At 38.3% G+C, this 11,737-nt stretch overlaps 1 protein-coding gene across 3 annotated transcripts in view; it reads right to left on the bottom strand.

Moving 5' to 3' along the window:
* Positions 1 to 35: 35 nt before the first annotated feature.
* LOC116505849 (cytochrome P450 2K6-like) overlaps positions 36 to 11,737 on the bottom strand; it is a 35,763-nt gene continuing 24,061 nt past the window's right edge. The window contains exons 8-9 of one of the 3 annotated variants that reach the window (XM_032213287.1): positions 11,176 to 11,317; positions 36 to 380 (exon numbers count right to left, since the gene is read on the bottom strand). In XM_032213287.1, coding sequence (XP_032069178.1) covers positions 178 to 380; positions 11,176 to 11,317 — 345 coding nt within the window. In that variant the 3' untranslated portion in view covers positions 36 to 177. Of the gene's footprint in view, positions 381 to 1,996; positions 2,523 to 11,171; positions 11,318 to 11,737 lie in introns of those variants that run through there. The other 2 variants (XM_032213289.1, XM_032213288.1) reach the window with 2 other exon arrangements.

Genomic DNA, 11,737 nt, shown 5'->3' with positions numbered 1-11,737 from the left:
GTTATTGTTGTGGAGAAAAGAGGAGTAGTAAGATGTATTGGATATGTTCACCAAATTGGGTTGTTTATAATATGAATAAAGATGGGAGACAAATAAATAAATAAATATCGAATTATGTTGTCAGAGTTTGCCTCTCTGTTAAAATAAAGCCATTTCGAAGACTAAGGAAACACCTTGTTATGATTTTTTCTGTTGGATTAACATAACACAGCACAGATTTTGTAAAGAATGGGGGCGACATAAGTCCCAAAACAGGAGTGGGGTCCAGATCATCTTTAGATGTTCCTGGGGATGGCTAGAAGTAACTCTCTGAAAGAGGCTGGTAAAAAAGAGGAATAGCTCCATTTTAACAAGGTTCTCCCCAGCACGTATTCTCTGACCTGGAAGAAAATCCACAAAAGGTGGCTTTATTTATTTCTTAAAATATTTTAAACTATAGGTTCCCAATCTAACATTGTCCCAAAGGAATAATTATATTCTTAAATATTTAAATGCTAATATAAATATATTCTTAAAATACGTTAATCAAGGAATCTCTTTTAATACATATATTAATGTAACAATTTTTACATTTTCTTTCTTTACAGAGTCAAAGACAATGCCAACCATATGTTCAAGCTTGAAATAAACAGAAAAAATTGCATCCTACTAACAAAGATTTTTCTTTGAATAATTGTTGTAGCATATTTAAACAAATGCAAACACCAAGTTAATGTCCTTTTTATAGACTTTGATAGATTCCTTAGAACCAGCAAGGACCATATCAGTTAACTGGATAACCTGATTAATTGCTAGAATTTATACCAGCATCAATATATTTAGGAATATTCATAGTTATTAGTCATCAGGTTTACCTTTAACATTGTCTTATAAGGCCTCCTCAAATCCATTGTGTGCAGCCTGTCAAACATTGGAACACCGCTATAATGCCACCCCTAGTTCTTCTTTTCACTAGACTACTCAATTCCTGCAATCATTCTTTCTATGTTTTAGCCTCCAGCCCTCTAATCCTCTTTGTTGCTCTTCTCTGAACTCTTTCTAGTATCTCAACATCTTTTTTTGTATTGTGGTGACCGAAACTGGATATAATATTCCAAATGTGGTCTTACCAAGGCCTTATCAGTATTAAAACTTAACATGATCTTGCCTCTATCCCTTTGTTATTTCAGCCTAGGATTGCATTGGCTTCTTTGGTGGCTGCAGCACACTGTTGGCTCATATTTAAGTAGTTGTCCTCTAGGAATCCAAGATCCCTCTTGCAGTTGCTGCTATTGAATGAAATTTTAGGGCTCAGTGTTCAAGCTTGTCAAGATCTATCTGGGCTGTTGGCTATTCCTGCAAGCTTGGTGTCATCTGCAAATTTGATGAACTCTTCTCTCATCTAAATCGTTTATAAAGGTATTGAAGAGTACTGGGCCTAAAACAGACTCTTGGGGCATGTAGTTTAATTAAGTAGTTGTAAGTAACTACATGTAAATTTAGTTTCATTAAGGACTACACGTTGAGTGTAGCTTGTCAGCCAGTTTCGGATCCATCAGGTAGTGATGCTGTCTATCTTGCATTTTTCTACCTTATCAAGAAGTATGTTGTGGTCTACTTTGTCAAATGCCTTACTAAAATCTAACTATACTATGTCCACAGAACAACATGGAACCTAAGAAGTCTAGAACATGGACTTTTTCAATTATTATTGTTTTTGTTAACATTGATAACCTGTAACAAACAAATTTTATGTATATGTATGTGAGTGTGTGTGTGTGTGTGTGTGTGTGTGTGTGTATTGTGGCACAACCCCTGGTATGCCCAAATATGGGAGGGAGCATACTGCTTCCCTTTTCTGTCTTTAGGTTCACCCTAGGAGCCATCCAGGCAAAAAGTCATTTTTTTATGTTGCCTTTGTTATATTTGTGTTGCATTTGTACTGATAATTTTATTTATTTATCTATCAGCACAAATGCAATATATATATGTGTGTGTGTGTCTGTGTGTGTGTGTGTGTGTTTGTGTGTGTGTGTGTATTGTGTATGTATGTATACACACACACATACATACACACATAATTATTGTGAAAAATCTGTATTGATTAAAATGAATTTAATAAAAAGCAAAACTAACAAAATTGAATAGGAGAAAAAAGGATAAAAGGAAACAAACAAAAATAACCAATAAGAGTACCAAGAACTTAGCATGATTTCTCTACCCTTTTCACTCTCAGAATCTAGATTTTGTGTGTATGCAAATAATTATAGTATAGTTTCAGACAGACTCCTAAGACAAGATTATACAGAATCACATTCCCCGTACTGAGAAAGGCTGTTATGAAGGTCTTTTGTCTTATGAACATGGAATGGCACAGGTCTTATACGGTACAGGAGGGGTTGTAAATCCAATTGCAGGCGTTAGATCCAGATCATTTTTAGATGTTCCCGGGGTTGGTTGAAAGGTAAATTTCTGAAGGAGGCTGGTAAAGAAGAGGAAGAGCTCCATTTTGGCAAGGGTCTCACCTGCACATATTCTCCTTCCTGGAGGAAAGCATAAGGTGGGGGGGGGGGAAGAGGCTTATTGGTTTCTTCAACCATTTTACATGTCATATTGTCATGGAGAGAGAAGTAAGACACAATTATGACAAAACATTCACATTTAAAATACAGCAATACAAAAATAAGGCATGTTTCATAAACATGCTAATCTTAAAAGAGGAATGAGCCTTCATAAGTATCATTCTACAATGATGTCCTGAAACGAAGGCTGACTGAGCATCCCACTTGAGCTAGAGATTGTGATTGCAACTACAGGAATACCTTTATTGAAAATTCATTTGTGGGGAGGAGATATCTTTCTTTAAACTCTTGGTTGTCAGAATGTTCCCCTGATCCACAACCTCAATGATAAATTAGTAGTGTTTAGGGGGGAAAGTATATATTAATATTCATGAATTCCCCCCCCCCCACATGAATGAGTTAGACAATTTCCAAGAATGCCTTCATGAACTCCTCCCCCCTATGAATGAGTTAAACAATTTCTAAGAATGCCTTCATGTTCTTAGTAAGTATCCTTAGCCCCTCATTTTGATAAAGATTGATTTCAAATATATCATGAAGAACCTTGAATGATAATGACAATCTAGTGATGACATAAACCGGAGTTTCCCAGCATTTCCAGCTTTGTGAATCAGTGTGGGAGAGAAGGGATGGTTCTGTGTGAGCAGCGGGCAAGTGCGCATGCAGCTCCATTTGCACAAGCAGTGTGCACATGCATGTGCTAGCCTGCTACTTGTGCAATGAGAATGTACCTGTGCACACATGCCAGCCATTTCCACAGCCCATTTGCAAACCCCTCATAGCCCACTAGTGGGCTGTGGCCCACAGGTTGGGGACCCCTGACATAAACAATGTCTTTGTTAGTTATAGTATATGACTGCCATAACATCTCATAGACTCCTTCACAGAAGCATAGGCCTGGAAGTGACCTTGAAGGTCTTCTAGTCCAACCCTCTGCTTATACAGTTAAATGGTTGTGCAGTCTATTTCTGGAAACCTCCAGTGATGGAACACCTACAACTCTAGGAGTATGGCTATTCTATTGATTAATTGCTCTTACTGTCAGAAAATTCTTCTTTACTTCTAGGTTGTATCTTTCTTTAACAAACTTCCACCCATTATTTCTTGTCCTGCCCTCTAGTGATCTAGACAATAAGTCAATCCCCTCTTCTTTGTGACAGCTCCTCAAGTACTGGAAGACGGTTATCATGTCCTTCTATTCTCCCCAGTTTAGTTCATCTGCAAATTTGATGAGTTACACTTCTATCCCCTCATCAAGATCATTTATGAAAATGTTGTGTTTCAAATGTTTTATTCATTTTCATTTTTCAATTTTGTACATTCACTTATATACTGAATATTTGCAATAATAATAATATAATAAAAAAAAACCCAACCTAAACACAACTCATCATAAACCCAACCTGTCGCTTTCATACACCCCTTCTTCTCCCCCTCCAACTTTCCTTTCTCCCTCCAACAATCACCCCTCCTACTTCCCTTTCCCCTCCTATCTTCCTTTCTCGCCTTCCTCACCCTCCTTCCCCTCTCATCCTCCTTACATTCCCCTCTTCTTCCCTCCTTACTTCTCCCTCTTCTTTTCCTCTACTTCTCACTTTGGTGCATTTCTCTATTCATTAATCTATTCAATTACTAAAAATTGCGCTAAAAAGAAAAGAGAAGGAAAAAAAATAAAAAGAAAAAGAAAAAAAAAGAGAAAAAGAAAAAGAAAAGATAAGGAACAACAGTATACAAGTGTATTCTTCTTATTCTATATATTGAGACTATATCTCCACCCACCCACCCACCCCCAATGAACCCCCCTCCCTAATCCCCTCCGACTTCCCAGGTCCCACACCCGGCACAGTTCAGTACCATTCACCTTCTAGAATATCTTATTAACAATAATAATGAAAATAAAATAAAAAGAACACTCCGAAAAAGAAAAAAAACGAAAAAAAAATAAAAAAAATAAAAATCTTTTGCATTATGCTCAGCCTCCCATCATTCTTAAAATTTAAACAGTATAGATCATTCCATTTATATTTTATCTTCGTCCCTTGCTTCTTTGATATTTACCCCCATCTTCCTGTAGACTCTCCAGATAGCCTTTCTTAACCTTATATTCAAATAATAGTTTATACAAAAATCAATTTACCTTCAAATACAGAGCAGTCTAATCATACTTTCGCTACTCATCTTCCTACCCCTCGTTTCTCATCTCCATTCCTCCCAAGCCCAAATTCCATAAGATTAGGATCTCGCTCTTCACTTTAAAATCCTGAGCTTTTTATGTTATACTTCAAGCATGTAAATCCGTAAAATGTGTGCCCAAAATCCATACCACTTCATTCAGTCCCAGGATCCCTTCATCGATGTCCCGCTCCACCTTCCCTTCTGCCCCACTCCTCCCAACTCCATTCATCCCAAACCGCAATTCAAATAAATCTTGGTCCCCGCTTTCCTCACACCAGAAAACAATTCATGCGCAGTTTGGATTAAAATTCAAATAAGTCTTATAAAGATCCCATACAATATCTGTCCAAAATAAGCAATGCTTCTTTCCATTCCTCATCGGTACACAGCTTTACCATTTCATACCAAACAGGAATCCTAAAATTTTAATCAGTCCAAGAGCTTAAAAAGTATTTTAAAGACATCGCTGGATCTTTATTCTTTACTCTTCTGCCCTTCCGGAAAGAGAAGGCAACCCTCTGCCTTATAACCGCTGCTTTGAAAATATGGCTAAATGGGAAAACACTGCAGCCCCCACCACTCAGGGCAAAGGGGAGTGCCCCCAAAAGCGAAGGATGCACCGGCCGCAAACCATCTGCCCATTGTGTTCCCGCTGCTTTGAAAATATGGCTAAATCCTCAGTTTCCGCTCTTCTGCCTCTCCGGTAGGGGGAGAACAACTCCCTCCATCTTGTAACCAAGTAAATTGCTGCTTGTCTTTCCTTCACCTTGTCTTTCCGCATTTCCGAGTGAGTCAAGAAGCCCCGCCTTCAGAGTTTTATAATAAAAGTCCCGAGCTTCCGAAACAGAATTGAGACGAAATCTTTGATTCTCGAGTGTAACTGTGATTCCAACTGGAGCTTCCCATTTATACTGTATTTGACGATTTTTAAGCTCTTGGGTTAAAAAAGTATAGTCTCTCCTTGCTTGCAGCATCTGGAGTGGTATTTCTTTAAAGACAAAAAATCTTGCCCATCGATTCGGAGCCTGTTGTTGTAAAACTTATGGATGATCGCATTTCTGGATTCTCTTGTGAAAAAGTATATAATTATGTCTCTTGGAAGCTGTCGCTGTTCTGCTACACACGAATTCTGGCGATAGATTTTTCGAATATTCCAATCAAAATTGAATCCCGGACTTCCCACCGCTTGACTGAAAGCCTCTACAAACGTCTGTTTCAAGTTCTCTCCTTTCTTTTCGGGCAGTCCTCTGACTCTTATTGCAAACGCCTTTCTGTTATAATTTATCATTATAAGTTGTGTTTGAGTATCTCTAATCTCTTGTTGTAATGCTTGGATGTTGGAAGTCAAATTAGAATTAGCCTCCTCCAAAGTTTCCAGTTTAGTCTCCATTTCTTCGATATAATCTGTCAAAGTAGACATAGCTTCAAACATATCCACCTTTATTAGGGCAATCTTAGTCTGTATTTTGTCCCATAAATCCAGCACAAATTCTTTGATTTCTTGTTTAAAATCATTGAGTATTTGAAAAAGAAGCTCCTGTGTTAAGGAATCTCCAGTAGGGGGTGTAGGAGGCGAGGGCAGCGATTTACTAACAAGTTCTTTAAGCACATGCGGGGGGGAGCGTTTTGCCTGCTTAGACCTGGGAGGCATTATAGATAAAAGCTGAGAATAAACAGATAAACAGTGTCTTCACCTGCTCAGTTCTCAATAAGTTATTTGTAGATTTTGCTTGTTAATGAGTAGCAGTCTCCGGGGAGATAAAGCCGGTTAATTACGTCATCAATCACCAACATAGTAAAAACGCCATTTTGCAGCACGATTGAACAAAGAAGTTTCAAAGGAAGACGAGGCTGGTGTTTAGATAGTTAAAAAAAAGGAACATCACAGGAGTAAAACCCGCTCGTGTTGGTCTTAAGTTGCTTTAAGCAGTTTATCATTGTCCTGAGGGGGGGGATCGCCTGTCTAGGGCTGCAAAAAAAAAAAGCAGCTGAGAGGAACTGGCTGGAGATAAGAGCTCAGTTACGCTGGATCTTTTCTCCGTTCACAGCCCAAAGAAAAAAGAAAAGGGGCTGTGAACTACGAATAAATCCTAGCACCTGAGCTTCTGCCTGCCCCTTTCTGCCAAAAAGGGGTGATATCTATTGATCTTAATTAGATATACAGACCAGAACCCTGAGAGGAGCTCCGTTGAGCTCCTTCGGCGACAGGCTCCGCCCCCAGGAAGTCCGAAAATGTTGAAGTGTACAGAGGCCAAGACCAAACTTTGTGGTACTCCACTGCATGCTTCCCTCCATGTAGCTGTAGTTCCGTTGAAAACTACCATCTGGTCAGTCAATTGCGAATCCATCTAGTGGTGGTACTGTCTATCCCATATTTTCTATCTTACCAAGAAGTAGGTTGTAGCTACTTTGTCAAACACCTTGCTGAAGTCTAAGTATGTTATGTTGACAGCATTTCACTGGTCCATTAATTTAGGCAATAAGGTTTGTGTACCATAATCTGTATTGAACAAATCTGTGCTGGCTTCTAATAATTATCTTATTTGTTTCTAGGTGCACACAAATCCTTCACTTGCTTATTTCTTATTTATTTTTTATTAAATTTATTGGCTGCCGATATTACCAAGGGTAACTCTGGATGGTTTACAATATTAAAAAGATAAAACTATACAACACCTATAAGTAGTACAAATAAAATACTATAAAATATAAATGCTCAAGTCTCCAAAGATGAGGAGGGAGAGAGTAGGATGAGAAGGGGAGGTGGTGAAATCTAGTATTAATCTACCATATTTTTCAGACTATAAGACATACCAAGGTTTTGAAGAAGATAATAATAATAATAATAATAATAATAATAATTAATAATAATTAATCGAAGTAAAGAACAAAAATCTACTGAAGGCCCAACAGACGAAACAAGAATACAGAAAAGATGTGATAAAATCAAGAATGAAGAGTTGGCACAACAAAGCACTGCATGGCCAATTTCTGGAAAAAATAAAAGATAAAATGGACAGTGAACAAACTTGGTTATGGTTAACAACAGGTACATTAAAGAAAGAAACAGAGTCACTAATCCTGGCTGCGCAAGAACAAGCTATCCGCACAAATGCCATTAAGGCCAAAATCGAAAAATCCTCTGATGATGCCAAATGCAGACTTTGCAAAGAAGCTGATGAAACTGTTGATCACATACTCAGCTGCTGTAAAAAAAATCGCACAGACTGATTATAAATTGCGGCACAATTCAGTAGCACAAATGATCCATTGGAATTTGTGCAAAAATTTTAATATTAAAACAGCAACAAACTGGTGGGAACATCAGCCTGAAAAAGTCACCAAAAATCAGATGGCCAAGATCTTGTGGGATTTCCGTATACAAACGGACAAAATACTGGCGCATAATACACCAGACATCACACTGGTTGAGAAAAACAAGGTTACAATCATAGATATTGCAATACCAGGTGATAGCAGGGTCGCCGAGAAGGAACATGAAAAAATCGCAAAATACCAGGACTTAAAAATCGAAATTCAATGACTATGGCACAAACCAGCAGTGGTAATTCCAGTGGTAATTGGCACACTGGGTGCTATTCCAAAAGCACTGGAATTACATTTAAAACAGTTAAAAATTTACAAAATCACCATCAGTCAAATGCAAAAAGCCGCACTGCTTGGATCTGCATGCATATTACGAAAATACGTTATGACGTCCTAGGCCCCTGGGTGGGGCCCAACTAGTAACCAATGCCAAATCCTGTGAAACAACTGGCCGCTGTGATACAATTGTATAATCATCATCATCATCATCATCATCATCCAGGGCGATTCACTTTCACCTCTTCTCTTCATCATCGTAATGATCCCACTATCAGTAATCTTAAAAAAAATGAAATTAGGCTACCAAACAGCCAAAGAAGCTGAAAAAATTTCGCATTTACTATATATGGATGACTTGAAACTCTATGGAAAGTCAGAAATAGAAATCCAATCATTGACAAACACAGTCCGAGTATTCAGCACCGATATTTCAATGCAGTTTGGCATGGAAAAATGCACCACTGTATCCATAAAAAGAGGCAAAATCACTGCATGTGAGGGAATTGAAATGCCCAATGGCCAACTAATTAAATGCAACGAAAATGAAGCCTACAAATACTTAGGCATTCTGCAGTTGGATAATATCAAGCATAGAGAAGTAAAAACTATTGTCAGGCGAGAGTACACCAACAGAGTTAGGAAAATTTTGAAATCTAAATTGAATGGTGGAAATACAATCAAGGCCATAAATACCTGGGCAATACCAGTTATAAGATACACAGCTGGTATAGTTAACTGGACACAAGCTGATTTGGACATTTTGGACCGAAAAACCAGGAAACTAATGACAATGCACTACAGTTTACATCCACGTGGTGATACTGATAGACTATACTGCCTCGAAAATCAGGTGGCAGAGGATTATTACAAGTGAAGCAAACAGTTGAAGAAGAAAAACATGCACTGGCTGATTATTTAAAAGAAAGTCAAGAACATCTATTAATTGAAGTAAAGAACAAAAAACTACTGAAGGCCCAACAGACGAAACAAGAATATAGAAAACGTGATAAAATCAAGAATGGAGAGTTGACAGAACAAAGCACTGCATGGCCAATTTCTGGAAAAAATAAAAGATAAAGTGGACAGTGAACAAACTTGGTTATGGTTAACAACAGGTACATTAAAGAAAGAAACAGTCACTAATCCTGGCTGCGCAAGAACAAGCTATCCGCACAAATGCCATTAAGGCCAAAATCGAAAAATCCTCTGATGATGCCAAATGCAGACTTTGCAAAGAAGCTGATGAAACTGTTGATCACATACTCAGCTGCTGTAAAAAAATCGTGCAGACTGATTATAAATTGCGGCACAATTCAGTAGCACAAATGATCCACTGGAATTTGTGCAAAAATTATAATATTAAACCAACAACAAACTGATGGGAATATAAGCCTGAAAAAGTCATTGAAAATCAGATGGTCAAGATCTTATGGGATTTTCGTATACAAACGGACAAAATACTGGCGCATAATACACCAGACATCACACTGGTTGAGAAAAATAAGGTTACAATCATAGACATCGCACTACCAGGTGATAGCAGGGTTGACGAGAAGGAACATGAAAAAATCACGAAATACCAGGATTTAAAAATAGAAATTCAACGATTATGGCACAAACCAGCAGTGGTAATCGGCACACTGGGTGCTATTCCAAAAGCACTGGAATTACATTTAAAACAGTTAAAAATTGACAAAATCACCATCAGTCAAATGCAAAAAGCCGTACTGCTTGGATCCCCACGGATATTATGAAAATACGTTACAACGTCCTAGGCCCCTGAGTGGGGCCTGACTAGTAATCAATGCCAAATCCAGCGAAACAACTGGCCGCTGTGATACAATTGTGATAATAATGATGATGATGATGTTTTTGCATGCTGCAAACCTCCAAAAAACGGCCCATTTTTCATGAAAATGGCTGGGTTTTGTTTTTTTTTCAAAAAATGGGCATGAATAGCCCTTAGAATGCTTGTAGAGTGTTCCTGGAGGGGCAAAAATGAGCAAAAACCGGCTCATTTTTCATGAAAACGGCTCAATTTTTTGTAAAAAAAAGGTGTTAGGCAGCTTATGAAGTGCTCCTTGGGGCTGGGGGGGGGGAATTACCAAAAAATGGGCCGTTTTTGGCTCATTCCTGCCCTCCCCAGACCCAAGGAGCTCTCTGAAAGCCTCCTACAAGCTATGCATGGCCATTTTGGTGAAGGGGTGGGGTTTCAGGAGGCAAAAAATGCCGTATTCAGTGTATAAGATGCATCCAGATTTTCAGCCTCTTTTTTGAGGGAAAAAGGTGCGTCTTACAGTCTGAAAAATACGGTATTAACCATCTCCAACATGAAATCCCCACATTGGAACCTGAAGCCAAGTGACAGAGCCAGCTCTTTAAGCTCTTGCAGAAGGTCAGGAGGATTGGATCTGAGCTCACCCCGGGGAGAAAGATGCTTCAAGGGGCAGGTGCAATGGCCCTTCTGGACCCAGCCAGGTGGAATACCCTGGCCAATGGGACCCACAGCATGCTCCTCTGCTGGCATAGTTGGGGCGGGCCAATTCCAATGGGACGAGACAGGCCCTCAAATAACTGTTACGATTGTTTTATGTTCAGAAGCTTAACTGTTTTTAGTTAATGGTTGTCATAATAGTGTAGTCTCATAGGGAGTGTAAGTTTGTGGGCGCATCAGGCAATCTTATTCTAAATTCTGTTAAATGGAAGTTATTACATCATAGTTTTATTATTACTTTCTCAAATGCTCCACTGTATCTTGTGAACTTTTCTTTCCAAAATATAAAGCATTGCCCATTATGCATGGACACATGGACACATATATAGAGAATATTACCTGCAGAAAATGGCATGAATGCATCCCTCTTCATAAATTTTCCTTCAGAGTCAAGAAAATGCTCAGGATAAAATTTATAGGGTTTCTCCCACTGAGATTCATCATGGAGCACTGATGATAGCAAAGGAACAATTTGCATGCCCTAAACATCAAAAGGGAAATCCTATATTAAAAAGTGTGACTATTTAATACATTATTATAGAAGTAATTACATTTTTAAAATGACACTGGAAATATATGAATTTTGAATAAATACTAGGCAAGGAGAAAGACAAAGGTTTAAAAACATTGTAAGGAACAATAGGGAAATAGAGTATCAGTGCTCAATAATTCAATAACTATATCTACATGAAGGAAAGTAAGCAGTGGGGTACCACAAGATTCCATCTTAGGTTCAATATCATCAATATCTTCAAAAATGACTTAGATGAGGGAATAGAAGAGAAGTCATCAAATTTGTAGATGACACTACTGTAGGCTGACAGGAATAGCCAACACCCCAAAAGATCGGGATTCAAAAAGATCTTGACAGACTTGGCCCTATTCAACAAAAAGGAATTTA

This window comes from Thamnophis elegans, chromosome 3 (assembly GCF_009769535.1).
Source record: "Thamnophis elegans isolate rThaEle1 chromosome 3, rThaEle1.pri, whole genome shotgun sequence".
NCBI classification, from domain to species: domain Eukaryota; kingdom Metazoa; phylum Chordata; class Lepidosauria; order Squamata; family Colubridae; genus Thamnophis; species Thamnophis elegans.
This window is presented reverse-complemented; position numbering and strand designations above follow the sequence as displayed.